Source organism: Glycine max, chromosome 11 (genome assembly GCF_000004515.6).
Source record: "Glycine max cultivar Williams 82 chromosome 11, Glycine_max_v4.0, whole genome shotgun sequence".
NCBI classification, from domain to species: Eukaryota; Viridiplantae; Streptophyta; class Magnoliopsida; order Fabales; family Fabaceae; genus Glycine; species Glycine max.
In genome coordinates, this window is record NC_038247.2 from 37070838 (window position 1) to 37095949 (window position 25112).

At 30.8% G+C, this 25112-nt stretch overlaps 2 protein-coding genes, 1 long non-coding RNA gene and 1 other non-coding gene across 9 annotated transcripts; 3 read left to right on the forward strand and 1 right to left on the reverse strand.

The window, feature by feature from the left end:
- The first annotated feature begins 1763 nt into the window (after positions 1-1763).
- LOC100788090 (sedoheptulose-1,7-bisphosphatase, chloroplastic) lies at positions 1764-5578 on the forward strand. Of its 3 annotated transcripts, none has more exons than XM_003538398.5 (9): positions 1764-2001; positions 2510-2610; positions 2804-2923; positions 3048-3233; positions 3749-3830; positions 3948-4169; positions 4553-4653; positions 4747-4818; positions 5158-5578. In XM_003538398.5, exons 2-9 carry the CDS (start codon positions 2512-2514, stop codon positions 5437-5439), a joined length of 1164 nt encoding a protein of 387 aa, XP_003538446.1. In that variant the 5' UTR covers positions 1764-2001; positions 2510-2511; the 3' UTR covers positions 5440-5578. The 3 variants fall into 3 exon arrangements, with proteins under 3 accessions (XP_003538446.1, XP_040862833.1, XP_040862834.1); XM_041006899.1 differs by lacking the exon at positions 1764-2001 and adding an exon at positions 2123-2207; XM_041006900.1 differs by lacking the exon at positions 1764-2001 and adding an exon at positions 2215-2233.
- Positions 5579-9750: 4172 nt separating this feature from the next.
- Positions 9751-11927, forward strand: LOC106795208 (uncharacterized). Its single transcript, XR_003263484.2, has 2 exons — positions 9751-10121; positions 10287-11927. It is a non-coding gene; the product is annotated as an uncharacterized lncRNA (long non-coding RNA).
- A 5240-nt stretch (positions 11928-17167) lies between these two features.
- TRNAR-CCU (transfer RNA arginine (anticodon CCU)) lies at positions 17168-17240 on the reverse strand. The gene has a single exon. It is a non-coding gene; the product is annotated as a tRNA-Arg (tRNA).
- A 1389-nt stretch (positions 17241-18629) lies between these two features.
- On the forward strand, positions 18630-21135 carry LOC100788982 (transcription factor DIVARICATA). Of its 4 annotated transcripts, none has more exons than XM_014764233.3 (5): positions 18630-18908; positions 19010-19064; positions 19143-19177; positions 19335-19758; positions 20330-21135. In XM_014764233.3, the coding sequence occupies exons 4-5, from the start codon at positions 19361-19363 to the stop codon at positions 20829-20831; spliced, it is 900 nt and encodes a 299-aa protein (XP_014619719.1). In that variant the 5' UTR covers positions 18630-18908; positions 19010-19064; positions 19143-19177; positions 19335-19360; the 3' UTR covers positions 20832-21135. The 4 variants fall into 4 exon arrangements, with proteins under 4 accessions (XP_014619719.1, XP_014619721.1, XP_006591377.1 ...); XM_014764235.3 differs by having other exon boundaries at positions 19408-19758; XM_006591314.4 differs by having other exon boundaries at positions 18630-19022.
- The last annotated feature ends 3977 nt before the right edge of the window (positions 21136-25112 follow it).

Genomic DNA, 25112 nt, shown 5'->3' on the forward strand with positions numbered 1-25112 from the left:
ATACTAATAACAATTTTTGTTTCCGCAGAAACATGAACTTAGAGGGGGCACCAAATTAGAGATGCCACACATTAAAAGGAACACATTCAGATTTATTTGTAATCACAATAAAACAGACCTTTGTGGGTATGATGGCAAGTAATGTGCAAGGCAAAAAATGATACATACGAACAACGGTTCCATCTATATTGCCTAAAAAAGAAATCCATCCTCAAGGTATAAGAATGAACTCTAAGTAGTGTCATCAATGGACGGTGGCATGGAGGGAAGTCTACCACAAAATGGGTATTCGTAACCGTCAAAAGGATCTTATTTCTTCTAAGTTTCTTCTTTATATAGTCTTCTAAGTTTCTTCTTTATATAGTCTTTATTTTCAAGTATCTCTCAACGATTAGAAATCATTTTTTTTTTATTATAGTAGGTATGCAACAACAGAGTATGCATTTTGATAAAAATATTAGACATAGAATATTAAACGAAGATCTTAAATGCACATGCATTTTAATAAAAATATTAGACATAGAAATATTAAATGAAGATCTTAAATGCACTATTTAAATGCTAATGTATTACTTAAATGTTATATCGGACATATAATATAACATGTCAGACACAACTTTCATCATTTGTATTTATTTACATCTAATTAAAATAATTAAGAGTCTTTTGACTTACCAAAATATCTTTTGAGTTTGGGTTATAATGTTGTTTTAGATTGTTTGCTCTTTACATATAGAGTGGCGATTTAAACCACTAAAAAATTAAAATACGATAAAATATAATAAAATATTAATAAAAATAATGTTATGTCATTACTTAATTGTGATATTTGACGATAAAGACTAAGATCATTAACAAAGTAAAAGTTGGAGGACTAGTACTAGTCAACATTTTGTTTAAGGACTAAAATTCAAAATTTGAAAAAGGTCAAGGGATTAAAAACTTAGTTAATCCTTTACAAAAATGATAAAGTTTAAGTATGAATTAAAACAAAATACACTCACTCTAAATCTCAATAAATTCATATTAACTTTTAGGTTAAAATACAATTTTCATTCCCTATTTTCTTAAATCTACGATTTTAGTCCCCTTATTTTTTAATTGAGATATTTCATCTTTCACTTTTAAAAAGTTTGTGATTTTAGTTTCTTATTTTTTAATTGAGATATTTCGTCTTTCGCTTTAGATAAATCTACAATTTTAGTCCTTATGATCAATTTCAAACGTTTATCTATGTATTTTTTAAATGTTGAATGACACGTGTCTATTTATTATCCACATGACAAATATTTTTTTTAAAATTATTTAATTGATAATAAGATTAATTTATTAAAAAAAAGAATTTTAAAAGTACATAATTGTCTTAAACTGAAAAAGGGACTAAAATTACTTATTTTTTAAAAAGTGAATGACGAAATGTTTCAATTAAAAAATAAAATAGAAAGACTAAAAATACAAATATTTAAAAAATATGGGACAAAATATCTTTATTAAAAAATAATTCATAAATTTTAAAGAATAAAAGACAAATTACATTTAAACCTAATTTTTATCCCTTCCTGTACTCGAAACGTCAATATATTCATACTCTTTGGTTTGTTTTAAGGGAATTTATTTAGTTTTTTTAAAAAAGGAATAACAACTAAATTAAACTTCCGAGCAATGAACCCCTAACAATCCCCATAAGTCAAAAAACAACTGAAATCTCTTGAAAACTAAGACACCCATCCTCAGTCGTATCTAACTTAGCTAGCTAGCTACAAGTTTCATCCCACTTATGTTAGATGTAGGACAAGCCGAATCAAAATTGTCATCTTAATATCCAAAAGCATAATTTGCTAAAGAATTTTGTAGATTCTACCACATTAGATTTGAGATTTCTACAATGAATGCCTTCTTCCTTTCCTTAATTGCACGTTCTAGGCCAAATGAAAACAGTGTTCATGGTTTACGAAAGTTTGGTGAAGATTTTTAGCATTTTTTTTAGAATTTAGATCACAGGTATCTTCTACCTTGATTAAGCTGAAACAATCTCACACCAATAGATCACACGCTTGGTGATGAAGATTTTTAGCTTTATCTACACTAAAAGTGCATTTGATAATCAACTAAACGTTATGGCACTAACAAGTGAAATATGAACGACCACAGCACATGTATGCAGAGGAACACAGTTATATATGCACAAACTCACAAACTAACTAATAGTGAGTGGGGGCTAGCAACTTAACAAGTAGCATCTCCCTACCATATCTCTTTTTTTATATAGGACCATAGCACAACCACATAAATACTTGCGATGCTAAATATTTCATACTCAAAAAATGCAGTTTCATTAGCCTATCTACTCAGCACCTGCCACGTGGCACTACACATATAGTTAGCCACATATCTAAAATTGCTATCCCCTCCTCCTCCTCTCCCTTCTTAGTCTCACTATCAAGCAATGCAATAACATCAGTACATAACATAACATAACATCCTTAACCCTTTGAACATCGTTTTGCAGCCATGGAAACAGGCATAGCATGCTACACTCGCGGGCCTTTCTTGCCTAGTGTTTCTTCCAAGCACTCTCCACCTTCCATTTCTCCATCTTTTGGCTTGAGGGTATGCAGAATCAGTGGTCTAGTCACTTGCATGATTGAATCTTTTTTTTTTTATTAAACTTTGAAAGCGCTACCATGCATAGTTTATTCTTTTTTCTTTATGTGACTAACTTCTTCTACGTGAGATATCTAGACACCAAATTGAAGAAAAGAGAATGGATGTTTATTAAAATGAAACTTGTTTGCAATGACAGAGTCTGAAATCAAGCTCTTTATTTGGAGAATCGCTAAGAGTGGCCTCCAAATCAACAATAAAGGTTTCAAAGACAAAGAATACTTCACTCGTGACCAGATGTGAAATTGGTGACAGTCTCGTGAGTAGTTTTACTTGCACAGTAGAAAGTTCTTGCCGTGTCAAAATAGCAAACATTTTGGTATTTTTTGGCTTACATGCACGTGAAATAAAGTAATGTTGGTGTTACTGTTTGTGTATTGTAGGAAGAATTCCTCACAAAAGCAACACCAGATAAGGGGTTGATCAGGTTGTTGGTGTCCATGGGAGAAGCATTGAGAACAATTTCCTTCAAAGTGAAGACGGCTTCATGTGGTGGAACACAATGTGTTAATACTTTTGGGGATGAGCAGCTTGCAGTGGATTTGCTAGCTAATCAGCTTCTTTTTGAGGTTAGACCAGTGCTATTATTGTCAATAAGTTTCTTCCCAATTAAACAATAATTTAAAATCCTGATTCTTGTGCATCATATTTCTCCACACTTTATAGTTTAACGAATTGAACCCAATTGATGCAATATTGATTGGTCCAACATAGGGGACACAAGTGTGTGGCTTTTGCATAAGATTTTGAAATGAAAAATGACCTGCATGAATCATTTCCCTTCAATAGTATTTTTTATTAAGAGAAGTACTTTTGTTGCCAATTGTTATTTGACCATGTTTAAATAAACTTCTCCATAAGGAAGGCCGGCTTATGAGAGAAGAAAAAAAATAAATAAACTTCTCCTATAAGATGATTTAGAATTGAATAATAGTGTAAAAAAATCGATAAACTTACATATGACGATTTTAGAATTGAATAATAGTGTACAAAAAAACCTTTACACAGTCAATGCATGCAAAATATATACCATCTTAATATTCAATGTGCAATGAAACTGATGTTTCCAATGTTCTATGCATAGGCCTTAAATTACTCTCATTTCTGCAAGTATGCTTGCTCTGAAGAAAATCCTGAGCTCTTGGACATGGGAGGTCCAGTTGAAGGTCTGCCATAATATATTTATAGTTATATTAAACTGGCAATTAAATTGAATCTTGTCTCATACAAAAAATGGCACTTTTTTGCATTTTGTGTGAATACGCAAAAAAATAAAAATACAGGTGGATTTAGTGTTGCATTTGATCCCCTTGATGGCTCCAGCATTGTGGACACAAATTTCACAGTAGGCACCATCTTTGGTGTGTGGCCTGGAGATAAGTTGACCGGCATCACCGGAAGAGATCAAGTTGCTGCAGCCATGGGGGTTCTTGGTCCTAGAACAACATATGTACTTGCTCTAAAAGACTTCCCTGGCACCCATGAATTTCTTCTGCTTGATGAAGGTAAGCTTGATGCCATAAGATTTATGAGAATCTTGTAAAGCAAGTAGTCACACATTATTACCATGTGTTTATTTAAAATTAAACTTGTCAATTAATGACTTGCCTGACCACTCAACATGAAAATTGTTTATGTTCGTTCCTTCATTGTTTCTCATTAGTGTAAATCTTTTTATTGAAAAGAGTTAAGATTCTCCAAGGTGACTTTGTCTCTGAATTGATCAATAACCATGTGTCCACCATTAAATTTTAGTGGGTTAAGATCACAATGCACTTTCAATTATATATATGCTTTCTCATTTTAGACAAACTCCCTTTAGATTTAGAGGAGTCTTATTCAAACTTTATCACATGACAAAAATATCTAACATATATTCATATTTCAGGAAAATGGCAGCATGTCAAAGAGACCACAGAAATTGGTGAAGGAAAATTGTTCTCCCCAGGAAATTTGAGAGCCACATCTGACAACCCCGATTATGCTAAGGTCTACCTGTGTTCTTATATTAGTAAAGGAAGATTTTAGTGTTACTATGATGTGTATAAATGAATACTTACATCTTTCTTTGTCATCCAATAGTTGATCGATTACTATGTCAATGAAAAGTACACATTGAGATACACGGGAGGAATGGTGCCAGATGTCAACCAGGTTCTTTTCTTAACATCATATGACATTTTAATATGTTGTAGTATTTTTTGAGCTTAAATATATTTTTATACTTGTAATATCTTTTTTTAATTTATTACTTGAAATTAGTTTCACAAACTAATAGAGTATCATTCCTTAATAGATTTAAACTAACAACAAATATTAAAATTAAAGTTTGAAAATGTGAGATAATAAAAAATATATGTTTTAGGTAATAAACTCAAATGAATTTATTAGAGGTATGAAAAAACATATTTAAATTTTTTTAAGGAGTTCGCTACTATCAACCTAGGCTAGGATAATAATATTATATGCTTTAAAAATGTCATCTGTCTGCAGATTATTGTAAAAGAAAAAGGCATCTTCACCAATGTGACATCACCATCAGCCAAAGCCAAGCTGAGACTGTTGTTTGAGGTAGCTCCGTTGGGGTTCTTGATTGAAAAAGCCGGAGGTTACAGCAGTGATGGTCATCAGTCTGTGCTAGACAAAGTCATCACTAACATTGATGAGAGAACTCAAGTTGCTTATGGATCCAAGAATGAGATCATCCGGTTTGAAGAAACCCTGTATGGTAAATCCAGGCTCAAGGATGGTGTAGCTGTTGGAGCAGCTGCTTAATCTGTTAAACCTGCAATTCATTGTCTATTTTATCTGCTTTTAGAAAAAAAGATATATGCTATATCTTCAGACAAGTACCTGCAATTTAGTCACATATTTCTGTTAATCACTATAATAACAAAGTAAATTTATGTTGGTATGACTGATTGGATCTGGACAAAAATAAAAATAAAAAACTAAAAAGAAAAGTTACCGTCTTTAATAGAAAACAACATGGTCATAATATTTAAAGGGTCTATAAATACAGATTACAACTCAATAGTACATAACAGTATAAATGCAAAATGATGAAATCTTTCAAAATTATACTGTAATATAATATTGCCTACTTATATTTTATACATTACAACTAATATAGACAACTCTTAAGTTAGAGGTCTACGAAACAACAACCCTGTCCCAAGTCCCAACTAACCAACCTCCTGATAACATGATGCATATACCCTCTACTCATCTTGTGATGTATGGTAAATAAATACAAAGAGTGAAAAGTAACAAATACAATTCTGCATGAATCTATATAGATAAACTGCTGTATTCCACCAATCTACGCCTCCAAACAGAATTCTGCTCATAAATCACTTCAATAGTTTTATTACAATTGAGATAAATGAAACTTTAGAAATTGTATTTAATTCACTTACTAAATTCTGTACAATGGTAATATTTATACAGTGCTGAATAGAGAAACTACTAGTTACTATCTAACTACACTCCAATAAAGACCAACAGAATTCCTTGTTAATACTGGGAAAAATTAAATCTCACAAACAACACACATTCACGTATACAGAGGAAGAGTTTCTTCTAAATTCATTCACTCTATTGGGGAAGGTGTCTTATAACAATAAAATATAATAAAACTTATTGCCTAGAATTGTCAATGACGTGCCATGCATTAGTAAAACTATCTCTAGTAAAATCTAGCTAATAATGTCGCTGTGGTAAAGCTCTGCAACTTTGGGCTGTAGCAGTTGTAATCTTTGAATTCAAAACTTCTAAATTCCTCTAGATAAGGCGGTGAGGAATACTTAAGGTTGAAAATAAACGTAAATAGCTTGATTTAATTAATTTAACCGTCATTCCTTAACCCTTTAATCATTTATAACGGAAAGTTGAATAGTATGAACACTTGGACCGTTGTATTTGGGGACTATACTAGTGTCTAAGCATAAACGGATTTCAGCTAGATTTCCATTTTTGCATGTAAGTTGTGGCTGAACAATAGGTGACCCCAGAAGATTATTAATTCATTCCCTTTTAAAGCTGGCCAATCTGCTTGGACTTGTTGCTGCAAACTTATAATATGATAAAATTGAAAAAAAATAAAAACAAACTAATCTATCTACTATATCTGAAAAATTAGAATGGAATCGGAAAAGAGAGTTGGGGAATGAAGTTGTAGTTGCAGAGGAGGTGGACTAGCTGTGTAAAAAAAAAAAAAAAAACACTAGAGAGATCAAGTTGGAGTGAACCTAGGTGACTTGAGTGACTTTAATGGTTGGATCAGGATCGTCGAATTATAGTAAAATGAATTATAGTAAAATGAATGAGTGAGATTTGTTAAGAAATATCTTATATAAAAATGAAATGATTAAATTTGGACTATATAATTAAATATGAAAAATTGAAATTTAATGTCAAATTTTCACATGATCCTTCATATTTAATTATATGGTCTAAATTTAATTATTTGACTCTCATATAAAATAGTTTTTTCTTATATGATAAGTCTCTCTTGTATAAATTGGAATATTCATATTTTATATTTATTTTATTTTTTAAATTTTATATGATAAATATCATAATCAACTGAAAAGTTTTAAGCAAATGCTAGTATGTCTTTTTATTACTGAATATTTATTCTATTTTTTTCTAAACAGATGATATTAAACATATTTATTTTATTTTTTCAAATTTTATTTACATATTACTATTTGTTTAAAATAATTTGAATCAACATTAATTTATATTTATTTTATTTCCAATAAAATTTTAAATCAATTATCAAGTATAATACATAAAAATCATATAACTTGAAATATTTAAATTTTATATTTATTCTATTTTTTGAATTTTACATAGTAGATATCATAGTTAACAGAAAAGTTTTAAACAAATGGTAGTATGTCTTTTATTACTGATTTTTTTTTAAATTTTATTCTATTTTTCTAAACAAGTGGTATTGAACTTACTTATTCTATGGTGAATAACATACATGAAATCTAAGGTAAATGAAATTGACACAAGAACAAAATATGTGGGAATCCAAAAAATTATAACACATACATAAATGCAGCATTAAGAGGCTAGTTGGGTAGTGGATACTAAGAGTATCTACCATGAGAGTTACTTAATGATTTGTTTAACAAAAAAAATAATTATTTTGGTATGATCATATACGATTTTGAGTTACTTAAAATTGAAGAGAGTTATTTATATAAGTAATTATTATTAATAAGTTGTTTAACTTTGTATTAATTGTATAGGAGGGAGAAATAATATTTGTGGCTTAAATAATTTGTTAATAAAATTACTCATTGGAGAAAAATTAATTTAACTGTTTAAGTTTGAAGTGACATAAATTGGATTGTTTACACGAACACCATTGAAAATGCTCTTAAACAGAATATATGTGTATTTTAGTATTTTTACTCACTAAGGGAGAATCTTGTTCCTAACTTATTATATATATATTTTTAAAAATATTATATCAATGCTATATTTTATCAAATTTTAGTTATTATATAATAATTTTTTTTATCTAAATATTATATTTCATTAAAATCTAGTTATTGTATAATTAATTTTCTATTTGGCTTTGTTAAACTCTATTTTTTTTTGTATTGAAAGAGTTTTTGTTTTTCAAATCTCATAAATAAGTTTGTCATTGGATTTATTATTGTAAAAAACTTAAGTCACACATCAACTAGAGATAAGTGCAAGATAAAATATACTCCCTTTGGACCTAAATATAAGCAAATTTAACCATCCGACACATGGATTAAGGTTAATAACATTTCATTCAAAAAATCTTTCTAAAATACTCTTCATAGTAGTGCTTGTAGAATATGAATAAATAATTCATGGGAAACAATATTTTATTAAATGAAGTACATAATAGGAATACTATCATTAAATGAGATAAAAGTTAATTAGTATTTGCTTATATTTAGGTCCAAAATTATTATTTTTTTGCTTATATTTAGGTCCGAAGGGAGTATATAAGTAGGAACAACTTTCATCCTACAAGTTAACTTTTGAGATTGAATTAAATTCAAATTCACATTCTAAGATGATACATATCAAAGTCTATCATAAATCCATTAATCAGACCATCTATCTTGTCATTCACGTCCCAAGCCTAAAAGTGTTAGACATGAAAGAATATATTATGAAAAATCCAAGTCTTACATCTACTAGAGATAAGGTCAAAATAAAATATATAAGTTCAAATAATTCTTATTTTATGAATTAACTTTTTAGATTGAGTTGAATCACAATAATAATATTTGTAATATAAGTTGCAACATTTACAAGAAACAAATGTATTTATTTAATATTTTTGTGACATGACTACACTTCCGAATAAGATGAAATATGACTTTTTATTTACTACTTGTTGATATATATTGAAAAAAAATTATTAAAAAATTAATATAAACTCAATTATTGATTATTTTGTGACATATAAGAAATACGCTCTATGTTTTGATAGATTATTGATGTAATTTAACGTATTGAAACGTCAAATTATAAATATTTTATATAAAATTGATATTATAAAATTGTTTGAATAAATTTTATTTTTTTGTGATTAATCCCTCTGGAATTTTAGTCTAAGTCCACCCTGCCTATGTATAAAATATACATGTCATTAATTGTTTTATTATTTTGTAACAAAGTTAGAATAATTTTTTCTCCTCTTATATTCCCAAGATTAAAAATTTACAAACATACGCCTACTAAGGTGAAAAGAAATAATAATATTACTTTGTATAATTATATATGTCTTTTAACTTACACTTTTATATATATATATATATATATATATATATATATATATATATATATATATATATATATATGAATTTGTTTAAACTTATTTCTTAAAAAAATATTTATTTTAATAAAATAAATAATTTTTTGTTTTCTTAATATATTTATTTAAATTATTTCTGCTTAAAAAAGTTATTTTTTATTTATCTTATTAAACAATTTTTATCGCTTAATAAAAAATAATTTTTTTTAAAACACTTATTTTAAAATTATTTTTTAAAAGTTTTAACGCACCATCCCATAGATTTGCATTGTCTGTCTCTTTATGGAAGAGAGAATCTGATGTAGTATTCTTTTTGATTCTCGTTGCAATGGCGGATGGTGGTACGTTGGGATTGGAGGGTGTGAGATTAGCCTCTTCATCAATACTTTCAACTCTAACAATGAAATCTTCCTTCGCGAACTTATCAACAATGAAATCTTCATTTCATTTCATTGCATGCTTATAGTCATCGTGGGATGTGTGTGTTTTAGATTTGGTGAAGGAGGCATTGCAGAAAGGTGTTGGCTTCTACTCCACTTTCTTGGTTGCTGACAAGCTTATCGTCACCACTTAGCACAACAACCATGACGAAAAACTCAGAAGGGGAACCAAAATCACCCTCTTCCTCAAGGACGATCAGGTACACAAATTATTCTTTTTTTTATCCGTAGAAATTGAACATGGTTCCAGAGGGTTTACAACACTCATACACCCCCTCGGCACACAAATTATTCCTAAACCCCCCATTTAACACTTTGGTGCGATGTCCTATTGTGTTCACTGATTCCTTCATTTCTGTCTACAGTTGGAGTACTTGGAAGAGACGAGGATCAAGGATCTTGTGAAGAAACACTCCCAATTCATTACCCATCCCATTTACCTGTGGACTGAGAAGACAACAGAGAAGGAAATTAGTGATGATGAGCCTAAGAAGGAAGGAAATGTTGAGGATGATGATGTGGCTATGGAGAAAGATTCTAAGAAGAAGATCAAGGATGTTTCTCATGAGTGGCAACTCATTAATATTTGGTTGCGTAAGCCCGAGGAGACTACCAAGGAGGAGGAATCTGCTTCCTTCTGCTCTCAGGATCTCTCATTGTCCACCGGGTTACAATTGCAAGCAGAGATGGAGACAAAATTTGTTGCTGCGACAAGTGAAAAGCTTAGGAACCACATACCTGATGATCTTGCATTCTCTATTCTGTCAAAATTGTCTCAAGAGGTTTGGATGTGTCTGCAAATCATGGGCCCTCTTATTTGAAAACCCTCATTTCATGAATATCTTTGGCAACAATTTCATATCTGATCATCATTCTTATTACGATGATACATCTCTCCTTCTGCGTTTAACTGTGCCTATCCAATGCAAATTTAATTCCCCCTTGTTTTCACTTTCTGGTGAGAGGTTTCAGAATAGGGTCAAATTAGACTGGCTAAATCCATTTCAATAGGATGACCCTGTTTTTCTTATCCTGGGGTCTACTAATATTAATGGAATTCTTTGCCTCTATTAAGGGTCTTACAATAGCAAAGTTGTATTGTGGAACCCAGCTACTGGGGAATTCAAGGTCATTCCTCCCAGCCCAATTGAGTCTGTACCACCTTATATGGACCCTTGGAGTAGCTTTCATGGATTTGGTTGACTGTGTTATAGATGACTATAAGGTGATTAGGCATGTAGATTTTTTTGAAAGAACTGACTTGGAACTCTTGGAGGAATGGGAATCTAGATCCTACTGCCCCTTATGGGAATATGGGATATATATAGCTTAAGAAGTAACTCTTGGAGGAAACTTGATGTCAATATGCCTTGGTGCCATATGGATATTGACCGACTGTACTTGGATGGAATGTGTCATTGGTTGGGTGGTACAAACAATACTAGTGATGCATATTTGGTATCGTTTGACTTGAGCAACAAGGTGTTCTTTACGACACAAATGGCCATAGGCATACCCTCAAACATGCATGATAGTTTTAATTCTTATTCGGTGTTGAGAAACTTGCTTCTGTTAAATGGGTCTATTGCTGTCATCTCAAATTATGAAGATATGACTACTTTTTACATATCAATTTTGGTTGAACTAGGTGTGAAAGAATCATGGATTACACTCTTTGTTGTTGGGCCCTTGCCTTGCGTTGAACGTCCTATCGGAGCAGGGAAGATGGGCAATATATTCTTCAGAACAAAAGATGGTGAACTAGCCTGGTTTGATTTAAGGACCCACATGATTGAGGAACTTGGCATTAAAGCACACATGTCTTTGTGTCAAATAATAATTTACAAGGAAAGCAGCCTTCCAATTGGAGGAATAAATAATTAATTGTTTTTCTTGTTTTCACCCAAGAGGTTTATGATTGTGCTTCTTAGAATTTTACCTTGTATACAGGTGGATTATCAATTTTACATTATTATAATGTATATCAATTTAATTTTGAAGGTTTACTCTCTTTCTATTTGCAATGCAATGAGCGACATAGATTTGTTTGAACTTCATTATATTCTCCTTGAAAGCAGCTATGGAAGGGAATCAAAACACATATTTGATCCATCTTTCCTTAACATATTCTTTCGGTCCTTTTTCTAGAAAACACTGTTGTTGTTTATGATTTGTTCATGCATAATCTTACTCTTTTTGCAACTTCTAAAAATTGCTTTGGCTACAATGCTTGGTATTTGGAGTTTAATTCAACAAGGAAAGATGAGGGATACATTTCATACAACAGGTTGAGGCATAAGGATCATCAATTCTTTTACTTATGCCGCAGTGCTGTTAAATTATTTAGCATTACACAAAATCATAAACTAGGGGGCTTGGGTTGAATTAATTGATAAAATTAAACTTGTGTCATCATCGGAACACTATAGCTCCATCTTAAGATGAGGGAGCAAAATAGTTGGTTTACGAGGGATATATGTGTGCAGTAGGATATATTAGTATAATAATCAACCACTTCTCTTTGCTCTATACTTTCCATGGTGGCTGAGTTGGAACTGAAGAGAGTAGAGAACTGGCTATACTTATGAGTATATTGTAATGAGATCTTGTATCACAATGATTTAATGTCCTCTGAATATATGTCATCTATTTGATGAAAGGTTGGGAGAAGTATAAGATAGTTACCAGCACCTTAACTTATTCTTAGTATATGTCAACTATGTAATGTCCTCTGAATATATGGCATATTGTTGATTGATAAGATATGCAAAGAACCAAAGGTTGCAGTGCTTCTTGCATATGAATGAGATGTGATTCTTATTTGTGTTGTACTTCAAATTTGGGTCTCTGGGAAACCATAATAGGTGCAAACTTAAATTCTCTAAAAGCCTAATAAAATATGGTTGCTTCATTACTATGTGTTCATGCATAGTTGGAATTTACCACCTGTTCTCTCTTTTCTTTCCAAGGTTTATTTATGTTGTTTTGGCTACTGTGAAGATTGATGTGTATTTTTTTCTTTGGTGATAGGTGATGTTTACATGCTTGAGAGTGATATATATTTTTAAAATAAGTGCAGGTTTTCATTGCAAGCGGAGATGGAAAAGATATCTGTGGGTGTGGCGAGTGAAAAGCTTTGGAATCACATACCTGATGATCTTACATTCTCCATTATGTCAAAAATGCCTTTGAAATCTCTGAAGAGATTTGGATGCATAAGCAAATCATAGGTAAACAAATTTTATCAACAAAAAGTGCAGCACAAGGAATGCTGACTTTCAAAGCTTACATCGTAACACAAGTTGTCCTGATAAAGCCATTTTCCAGTTCCCCTACATGTGGATAAACCTGTAGCTACCCCATCCTTCATCAAAATAGCCTACCAAAATGGATTTATAAGAACAAGCATTACAAGTGAAGCATGTTGTATGGTTTTGTACACACACTTCTGGACCTATAATTGAAATATATGATCTGCATAATTCCATCAGAGTAGCAGTACCAACCCCATGTCTAAGTTAAATATCCCTGCATGATTCTGTTTTCCTTGACAACCTTCAAACTTAAAAGCTCATGAAGCACTCTCCCAGATTGGTCGTCCAAATAGAGGAAGTGTAACTGAAATCAAACAACTTAGCTGAGAGGCAGGACCACATCCTGAAGGATTTTTCATCCACCGCTTTTTCCTTATCCAAATTGCTTTTCCTGAAAATCACCATTTCTAGTTTTCCATAAGATGGAAGAAAGGTCTTTGTTCGTAGACCTCCAACTTAAGATTGTATATATTAGTTGTTATTTATAAAATATTAGGTAATATTATGTTATAATTTGGAAAGATGATTTTATCATTTTGCATTTATGCTTATATGTACTATTGAGTTTTTTTGTTTTTGTTTTAGTCATACCAACATTTATAGACCCTTTAAATATTATGGCCATGTTGTTTTATATTAAAGACAGTAGTTTTTCATTTAGTTTTTTTTTTTGTCCAGATCTAATCGGTCATACCAACATGAAATTAACTTTGTTTTGTTATAGTGATAAACATGAAATATATGACTAAATTGCAAGTACTTGACTGACGATAGCACATATCTTTTTCTAAAAGCAGATAAAATTGGCATTGAATTCCAGGTCTAATAGATTAAGCAGCTGCTCCAAGAGCTACACCACCCTTGAGCCTAGATTTATCATACAGGGTTTCTTAACCGGATGATCTCATTCTTGGATCCATAAGCAACTTGAGTTATCTCATCAATGTTAGTGATGACTTTATCTAGCACAGACTGATGAACATCACTGTTGTAACCTTCAGCTTTTTCAATCAAGAACCTCAAAGGAGCTAACCTCAAACAACAATCTCAGCTTGGCTTTGGCTGATGGTGATGTCACGTTGGTGAAGATATCTTTTTCTTTTACAATAATCTGGCACACATGACACTTTGAAAGCATATAATATTATTATCCTAACATAGGTTGATAGTGAACTTCAAACTACATGTCTCGTTAATATATAAAAAACAAGACCGTATTAAAATGTTATGTATGAAGAAAAGGATCTGGTTAACATCTGGCACCATTCATCCAGTGTATCTCAATGTGTACTTTTCTCTAGCATAGTAATTGATCAACTATTGGATGACAAAGAAAGATGTAAGTATTTATTGATACACTAAAAAATCTTCCTTTACTATTTTTATGTTGAGTGGTCTGGAAAGTCATTGACAAGTTCCATTTTAAATAAGCATAGGGGGTAATGTGTGACTACTTGCTTCCTAGATTCTAATAGATCTTATGTGATCTTCATCAATCAGAAGAAATTCATGGGTGCCAGGGAAGTCTTTCAGAGCAAGCACATTTGTTGTTCTAGGACCCATAACCCCCATGGCTGCAGCAACATGATCTCTTCCAGTGACCACAGCCAACTTATTTCCAGGCTACACACCAAAGATGGTGCCTACTGTGAAATTTGTGTCCACAATGCTGAAGCCATCAAGGGGATCAAATGCAACAATGAATCCACCTGTTTGTTGCATATTCCAACAAATGCAAAAGTGACATTTTGCATTAGAGAGAGATTCAATTTAATTGCCAGATTAGCAGACCTTCAACTGGACATCCCATGTCCAGGAACTCAGGATTTTCTTCAGAGCAAGCATACTTGCAGGAATAAGACTAATTTAATGCCTATGCGTAGACATTAGAGTTGCGAGTTTCATTCCACATTGAAAATAAGATGGCATATTTTTATGAATTAATACAGGCATATTTTATCATTGCTTTTTAGCTATCTACGGTTAAAATTTGTGCTCTTTAATGTTAAAATCTGTTTTATTTGTACGAATTTGACAAGCGTGGATGCCAAATTGCTGCTATCATAATTTGTTCTGTATGAAATTTCAATCAGTTTTATGTTCATGTCTTGTTCTAGTTTATATATTTGTTTTCATTCATTTTGAAAGAATAATACTATATGCTCTTAGCTAAGCCTGTTACAAAATGTTAATTTGTTATGTATTTTTCTCTGTAGAGTACTGGTATATCCTTAGCATAGGCCAAAAGATTCACAAAATTTGGGGAAAAGGAAAGGGCATATTGAGAAAAATGTGGTAAGGGCTGGAAATTAGGGCAACTGATTCTACAGTCTTCCATCTCTCAACCATCCGAGAATTGGTAATTTACTAGCTTACTTTTGCCTGGTTTATTTTTCAATCATATTGTTGATTTTATATACTAAAATTTCAACTGATGATAGAGGATCAGTTTCTTGTTCTTTAGAATAACATGTTCATGTTCTCCTTGCCTTTACTTCAGTGCTGATGGTGTTAACCTTGAATCTGTCATTCGTAATTGTGACAAGTTGAGATTCCTTTCATCCCACAAAAGGCACATGGGTTTAACTTGTCTTGTTTTCTTAAATGCATTTGTTTGACAGATAAAAATGTGATTGGTTCTTTTTGTGTGTTCGTCTTCTGGAATTCTTTCTGCCTTTTAGTTGGTGAGTACATTTATGTCCCTTTCTCGCTCACACTCTCTCTTTTTCATATATTTATAAATTTCTTATTTTAATAATTTTAGTAAGTGCTTACATCAAATTTGATTGATCTTTATTGGTAAATGAAGATTTTTTTATTATACGAAACTAAAAAAATCATGAACTCCAACTCCATATCACAAGCAAAATTGACAAAGACATTAACACATCTATTGTCTTATCTCTAAGTATGAACAATCATGACATTACCTTTTTCGATTGAAGATGAAGAAATTGCATATACTGCCTCGACAAACATTTATATATGAGTTATTTTTAATTTATTAACTGTAAAAAAAATCCTTACACGGACTGAATATCAAAATAAAACACTTATTTTAAATGTAAGGAAAATCAAATCATTAAATAAATCTCTACATTCTCCCAATATTATTTTTACTTAATTTAACAGGCGTTAGACCTTTTTTTTTTAAAAAAAAATAATGGTTTTATTTCAGCAGTATATGTGTTGAGAAATTTAGGGAAAAAGTAAGGAAAAATAAATTTGAAACTTGTACCGACCGCACTATTGGTTTGTTTCTTCACTCTGATCATCTCCACTTTTATTGAATGGCATATGATCCTACTAAAAACAACATCAAATTAACTCTTGTGCCATTAAAAAAGAGCTGACTGTATAGTCAAAGATTGAAGAAGTGACACCTGTAAAAAAAACCCTAAAATATTAGTATATTTATTATTATTATTATTGATAGATGGATACAAATATAAATAGATAGATAGACTATACATAGAGAGAGAAAGAGAGATAAATGGACAACCATGTTCCAAAAGCTTTGCTATAGCGTTAGAAGTCTTTTAGAGGAAAGATCAACCGACTCAATTAAAAATTGACATCTATCAATCTATTTCAATCAAAAATAAGATTAAATATTTTTTTAATTCTTATAATTTATTTTTTTTTATTTTTTCACAATTCATTTTTATTTTTAGTTCTTACAAATTATATTTACTTTTTTTCTTGAAGAACTAAATTTGAGAGAAACAATACGAGTGCATACTACACTAAACAAAAGGTGATGTCATGAATTCTAATCGACACCAAATTATTTGTGACAAATGACAACTAAAGTGATTTCGGGAAAAATATCAAATTTGCAGCACCATAGGAATTTCAACTTTATAATGTTAGATCCTTAAAAAAGAAGTTTATGTTAGCATGATTTCAAGTTTCAAACATAACAAAAAAAGCGCGCCAGGTAGGGGTCGAACCTACGACCTTCTGCTTAGGAAACAGACGCTCTATCCACTGAGCTACAAGCGCGAATTATTTAAGAGGTTTCCTTTAGTAAATAACCTTTATTAAGTTTCAAACACGTTGATTGTGCAAAGGAAGTTTGACATTTTCAAAGACCCAACTTTTGTTTGGCTTGCTTTAGTAAAATGATTTTAATGTAAATTTTAAAATATATCTTTAAATCGACCCATTGTTATATCATAAATTTCAATAGAAATTTATTGTACAAATTGTATTGTTAATATTACATTGGTTTGAATAAAATTATATTCAAACATCTTAAACAAAATCTCATATTTAAATAATATGGATAAAAAAATAGTTAAAGAGAAAGACTTCACCAAGGATAGATATTTTGTGTCTATAGCATGATAAAAAAAATATTTGTAAGTCGCTAGAAAAATAATCTTTCATCAGTTAAACCAATTTTTAAGATTTACCAAATTTGAAAAATCAAATACCTGTTTTTGGAAATTATTTTTTATTATTAATAAAATAATTTTTTTAATTAAATTATTTTTTAATAAATTTATATATTTTCAGAATATTTTATTTTTATTTAAAAGTACTCATTTATACAATGTATAGGATATTTATTATTTTATATGATTTAATTATTTTCTTGTCAATTAGATAGCTTTTTACAAAACATTTTCCTTCAAATTAATGTAAATTGAGATTGAGTGGTCTAAAGTTTGGTGTTTCAGCTTTCAATTCTACATGAAAATCCCAATATTACTTCAAGATTCAAAGATTGTAATGTTACCTTCGTTTTTTTTTTCTTGTGTATTTTTTCTTTATCATTGTCTTGATCAAAATGAAAAACTTCATTCTGCGTACCTGTATTTTCCTTACTCTGAAAACTGATAATTTTATTACTTTATTTACACTTTCATCACACTTTCCCCACTTACAATTTACAATGCTATGTCTTTGGTATAAAAAATATCAATTTGGAAATTATTTAAATATATGCATTTAAACCATTTGATCTCTTATTTATTTTTGTATTAATAGTTAGAAAGGTAGAGACTAGTTCTTTTTGAAATAGATTAAGGAAATGGATTTTATTTTTAATAAATTTATTTTCATACACAAAGCTAATAATTAAACCTCAATTAATATACTTAAGGGATTAATTAAATCACACATGCGAAAACAAACAACTAACTTGTTTTCTAGTTTTTCACTAAATAAAAGTTCGGGAATACAATTATAAGTATCCTCCAATTGAATATCAACACTCAACAGTTAAGTTGCTCTAACTAAAGTTTGAAAAATTATGGACAAATACCAATACCATAAACATAATTCTGTAGTAACTCCTCCTTCATTATAAGTGTTTTCTTTTTTCTGTTTTCATTAAAAAAAAAAGTAATAATTAATTAAATTAAATGCTTATAAAACAGGACTGAATTTTGTGACCAGTTCTAACTGCTAGCAAGTGATTTACATTCATCTCAAGCCATTTGTCTCTCACATCAATTCATGCTTCTCCTCTCTTTTGAACACACAACAAAACCAGAGTTACCAACAGATCCAATTCTAATCCTTTGAAATTCACTAACCCCCTATTTCTATTCTCTCTTAGTTCCAGTTTTTCACTTTGCTAGTGTCTTCTGCATTTGCTTCCACAGTTGCTTCGCCAGGAAGAAATAACAAAAGGAAACACCTTCTTGCTTTTCCTACCTGATTGTAAAGAATCTCTCTTTTCTCATTTGGGACATCACTGTTCACTTTCTGCATCAACTCGCTGTTGGATTTTAATATTTATCTCTGCTATCAATATTATTAAGGTCTCACTTCTGGGTACGTCGTGATTTTTTCCAAGATTCTCCTCGATTCTAAAGGGTAGAAAGTTCGACTTTGATTTTTCAGATTCTTTAGTTTGTGCTCTCACTGAAAGTAGTTTCTTGACTACACTTGCAGGATTCTGAATTCTATGCCCCTTGGACCAAAGTTTCGTAAGTTCTTTGTTGTTGTGCATTTCTTTTCTTTTTTTTTTTATCCGTGGGAATGGAAGAATGACAGGAGGTTTACAATAACTCGTGCATCCTTCTTAACCAACTTAACTAGACTCCCTTGACATTTCTTTCTAGTTTCTCATTTCCATTTCTTTAGTGTAAGGGGATTTTTTGTTGTAAAGTATGGAATTCGAGACTTCATATCCAACTTGTTTTATGTCAAATTCAAGTTGGTTTTCTCAAGAAGGCCAATTCACAGAATGGACAAGAGAAGAGAATAAGAAATTTGAAAGTGCCCTTGCCATATATGATAAGGATACCCCAGACAGATGGCTGAGGGTTGCAGCCATGCTCCCTGGAAAAACTGTCTATGATGTGATCAAACAATACAGAGAATTGGAAGAAGATGTTTGTGAAATAGAAGCAGGGAGGATTCCAGTTCCTGGATATCCTACCTCTTCTTTAACATTGGAGATGGTTGACAACCAATGTTATGATGCATGCAGAAAGAAGCCTGCAACTCTCAGGAGTTCTGATCAGGAGAGGAAGAAAGGGGTTCCTTGGACAGAAGAGGAACATAGGTGAGTTGCATCATCTTCCTTTGTCTTTTTTTGTTTTGTTTATGTTTTACATTGGTTTGGGGGGAGTAAATGAATATATAGCAGGACTTTTAATTTCAATGCACCTCTAATGTAAATTTTTTTACACTATTAATCGAACACAAATCACGATAAGTATAATTTTTAAGATAATTATTGTAAAAGTTAAGAAACTTATCATATATAGTAAGTGTGAATTTGTAATTGGATGACAGAATAAAAACTTTTTACACTTAGTGCAATAACTATTTACTGATATAGGATAATGAATCATGATTATATGAGACAAGCAACTCAACTTGTACAAACAACTAGAACTGGTTTGTTTTCTTATCTAGCTACTATGATATATTGCTTTGTCAATCTAACTTGGCTGGCTACATTCCAATTTGGAAGGTGAAATCGAATTGTAAAATAAATTTTAAACTGCATGAATTCCAAAACTGTTGACAAGTTAAACATAATCTTAAGTTAGCTCAATTATGCAGTTCCAATCTCCTATGTTTTTTTGGGTTCCTGTGCTTGACATGGATTTTTGGGTATTGAATTTCAGACGTTTTCTTATGGGACTTTTAAAGTATGGTAAGGGGGATTGGAGAAATATCTCTCGCAATTTTGTTGTGACAAAAACTCCCACCCAAGTGGCAAGTCATGCTCAAAAGTATTATATAAGGCAAAAGCTTTCTGGAGGGAAAGACAATAAAAGGAGGCCTAGTATCCATGATATCACCATTGTTAATCTTACATCAGATCAAGAGAAGCCTCTTTTATTCAATGATGAGTCTCACATGACTTCTGAGCAACAGAAGCTAACTAGCATGCCAAAAGTACAACTTGAATGGCGGATTAATCACCACAACAATGGCGGGTCAAATTATGATATGTTCGTGTCACCTAATTCATCTGGCATCTCTTCCAAGACCCTCAAGTTGCAAGGGCAGGATTTCTATGAATGTGCTTTTCATGAGACTTATGCCAAGCTTAAAAATACGGGTTTCAGGACAGCTTCTAGAGACTTCAACAAGGAAGCTATTTTTGGTATTCATGCACTGTAATGCCCACTTTGATCATGTTATGAAAAACATACACCAAGGGTACTTGTTTTATGTTACGAACATAAATAATGTTTCATTCCTTCAACTGTTTTGGAATGAACCCTTTTCCAAGTTTTCCTGTGTTTTATCTCCTAATCAGACAGTTACTTAACATGTCTATTTCTTTGTATAGACTCAATCTGCATCATCACAGGATGCACCATTCAGGTATAATAAGTCTCGGGCAACGAGACGATGTTCAGTAATCATTGAACTCCATTAGATCACACGTGTGATATAATAATTTACTTTCAATTGGAAGCCTTTCATTCTTGTCCAATAAGCTATAAATTAAAGCACATAATGGTACCAATGTATTAGGCGAATCTAAAAGCTGGTGATGGTTTTCAACTCTAACTTCGGGATTCTAATTCCCAAAATATATATTAAAAAAAAAGTAACCCCGAGTCAAAATAATTGACTTATTAGATAGTCATAACTGTTGCAAAAACCTATTTACGCACACTCCTTTCTTTTTTATCCGCAGTAAAATGTGAATGGTTAGCATTCTTAGCACAGAGAGTCGATCGAATTTGCGATTTTTTTTTCTTTTTTTTAATCATTCAATTAATCTTATATCTCTCATTTATGCAGCTTCCTTAACTATTCCCTTATAAACAATTTAACTATTTGATATATATACCTTACATAACCATTCCTAGAGAGATACAAGGAGACTTGAATGATTAAGGGAAAAAAGAAGGAGAAAAGATCACGGGTTTGATCTTCTCGGTTAACAAAAATTAATGATATTAACCATCAACATTTGTTGATAAAAATAAAAAATAAATATAGCTTGTAATAGTAATATAGTTTGTGACAGTATATATTTTGCTTGCTGATGTAGCTGACTCACTTGAGCACTTGAATTGAAATTTTGGGTAGATTCTGATGATATAGTAAGCTTTTTTGTCTTTAGACACTTTCCACCATCATTAATCATATGCTTTCTGAGAGCAATATGGCCAAGTTGACCAGGTTTGATAGTAGAATCTGAGTTTGCATTCCACTCAACTAGAATCCCATGCTCATTGGCTCAGAAAATAGACAGATTCACGTAGGAATGCCAATGTGGCTCACACTATCATAGCCATCTTTTGTTATTTTCGATTTTTCAGCCAATCCGGTTCTTCCTTTTCTTTGATATTTTTTTGCTTCCGCCAATCCACCTTTTTGTGGTGGCAATACTGTTGCGTCAGCATTGTTACTTCTTTTGCTGGTCTATGGAACAATCATGCTTTATTTTGATTCTTTATTTTACTTGTGAACCCAATAACATGTTATAGCCGCATGCATTATGCGGATTTTGTTTTCTCTGAAACTATTTAATAGAAATAAAGGCAGCAGCCAACTTCAGATACTTAGCATTTTTTTTTATCAGTAATGGTTAATTTTTTGTTAAAATGTTAGGAAAAGTGATACAAATTTATAGATATTTTTCTCTTCTTTTTTCGTTCAATTATCAAGCCAGTGTTATATCTCCTTTTTTACATTCTTGAATACTTCTGCTCCTTGGTCTGGTAATAATAATATATATTTCACTGAACCTTGTGAAGCATATTTCTCTTTGCGAGTTTATAATAGAAATGCATCCCAATAGAGTTTTTGTGTGTGCATGGTCATTTTAGAAATTAATAGTACAAGGTGTTTGGCAATTTTTCAGTTTTTATGGTGTGGAAAGATTTTTGTGTTGATAAATATATAAAAGCTTAATTACTTCAAAAAGGAGGGGTGGGTGTGGGGTGGGATTACATGGATTGTCACTATCTCAAAATATGTCGAGCAATGATGTCCCTTTGTTTTTCTTGAAGCTACAATGTGAACTCTGTAATAAAACACCATTTTGTTCTGTTAGAGATTTGAAATTAGGCATATTAGTCTCTTAAAAATTTGAAAACTACCACTTTTTATCTTTAAAAAAGATAAAAAAAAAAGTTCATTCAATTTAATCCTTTCTAACATTAATTATCAACATTTTCATCTTTGAAGGTATGAAAACGGTGATTTGCATGTCTTGGACTAATGTGACTGAGCCAAATCTTTTAAGAATCACAATGTTTCAATATGGATTATATTTTTATTTAGAAAAATAATACTAGAACACCTAAATTGTCAAGTGACACATAGTGAGAGAGAGAAAAAAATAGATATTATAAGTGATATAGTGTAATAGAAAAAGAGAGATAAAAAGAAATGATAGGATATTGATTAGATGTTTGAAAATGTTGGATGTCCAAATATAATTATTCTGTTACTTATTTTGCAGTTGTAATCGTACTTCTTTATGTGTGTATAATGTCTTTCAATTATACTAAGGAGAACTTTTCATTGCTCGTGCTCATGTCTTTAACCAATTGTACATTTTACAACTAATGCAACGAATGTGAATATGTGATTGTCTTAGCTAACTTTTCTTTTGTAAATGACGCAGCCTTCAACTTTAGAATTATATATGGCCGAGTATATCTAGAGAAGCTCAGCTTCAGGCCACATTTTATTTTAAGTTAGATCGTATCTAGAGAAAGATAAACCGTACAAGTTGCCTCTTTACCCTTCTTTTAACCTCTCAAAAAGTTACGTCAAGACCAAAACAAAAAAAAACTATCAAAAGATTTAGGACAAATCTTTACTTGGCAACTTTATTGGACTAAACTTTATAGCAAGTCAGCAACGATGCATTTGCCATGCTTGGCTACCAACATGCAAAAGGATTGCTCCTTCACACTTTGGTTTGGCCCACATATCCATGGATCCTTTTCACACATGAGGGATTTTCTTCCTATTTTTCTTTTACACCCAAGAGTGAGAAGAAAATTCCATAAATACCCTTTTGAAAGGCTCATCCAGATCGTGAATTCGTATGAGTTCATTTAAAAATATATTTTTTAAATTAATTTAAAATTAATGATTCATGCAGGATTACTGTGACTTTCACATTATTAGCACGACGCTCTAACTAACCGAACTAATAAGTCAATTATGTTATAAAACAATTAATGTTGCTATATACAACACTAGAATTTCTAATGTAAATTTAATATATATGTAAGTTTACATAATAAATTTTGTGATAATTAATTTTAATCTAATAAATAATTTTTTACATATATAAATTTTTATTAAACCTATGAGTTTTATTTAAAATTTATATATGTAAAAAAACACATTATTATATCAAAATTAATTATAATAAGGTCAAAACATAAATCTACTTAAAGTAATAATATTTACATAAATATTATAAAAAAAAACTATAACTAAACTTATTTTAAAAACATTAAAAATATTTTTAAATTTTTTTTTTAAATTTAGGTTATACGGATTAACCATTCGTATAAATCATATAGATTATCAATCCGTATGTTTATTAATTTTAAAATATTTAAAAAATGTTGGATATAAAAGAAAAAAAAATGAATGCAAAAAGAAAACGCCCACACATGATCATACTTTACTATAATGTTGGCCTACATAGATATGCATTCAATGTTGGTTGAAATTTTATTTTGATATTGTACAAGATATAAAATTTGTGGTAAAGATCCCATTGGCATATATAATCACTTAATAACCGAATCTAGAATGAGATATAATTAAAATGTGGTAAAGATCCCATCGTTTCACATAATTAATTTCACTTAGAAAAATGATGTCACGAATCAAAATAACACTGACATTATTCCCTTAATGTGGATTTTGATAGTTTGCATTTAAAAATAAATATGATTTCGATGAAAACATTTGTTTTATATAAAAAAATAAAAACAATACAAAAAGTTGAAATCATAAGATGATAACCACAATTAGGTGTTGGACCACAGTGGATCAACTACCATTCCATATATCCACCAGTCACCTCAACGAGCTTTCTCATTAACCACTATATTAATATTAAGTTTATTAACCCTTAACGTACTTCAATAATTGAGAACAGTTAAGTCAGGAAAAGAATTTTGGGGGGCACAACTAGAAATGCCTAGATCAATGAATTTTTTTAACTTAAGTGAGTGTACAATCTGAGATAGGTACTCAATTTTGGAGGAAAAAAATGCATGTTTTATAAACATGGATAGGCGAAAAACATCAAATAAGTTCGTCAAATGAAATTCAATCTATATGGGGTTTTATTTTGTTTTTTGGCAGCGCAACTAGGAGAAATTGAATATTGATGTTATCTTAAAAAAACATAAACAATCAGAAATCAATAGTGAAAAGTATTTTCTTATATAGTAAAATGTAAAG

What these genes read in the sequence shown, in the direction of transcription:
- LOC100788090 (XM_041006899.1), top strand. Translation starts at nt 2,138, where the DNA reads ATGAACGACCACAGCACATGTATGCAGAGGAACACAGTTATATATGCA. An exon ending in GTGAAATTGGTGACAGTCTC is followed by an intron (nt 2,924 to 3,047) that starts GTGAGTAGTTTT and finishes TGTGTATTGTAG; the next exon opens with GAAGAATTCCTCACAAAAGC. An exon ending in TGGTGCCAGATGTCAACCAG is followed by an intron (nt 4,819 to 5,157) that starts GTTCTTTTCTTA and finishes ATCTGTCTGCAG; the next exon opens with ATTATTGTAAAAGAAAAAGG.
- LOC100788982 (XM_006591314.4), top strand. Translation starts at nt 19,361, where the DNA reads ATGGAATTCGAGACTTCATATCCAACTTGTTTTATGTCAAATTCAAGT. An exon ending in TGGACAGAAGAGGAACATAG is followed by an intron (nt 19,759 to 20,329) that starts GTGAGTTGCATC and finishes ATTGAATTTCAG; the next exon opens with ACGTTTTCTTATGGGACTTT.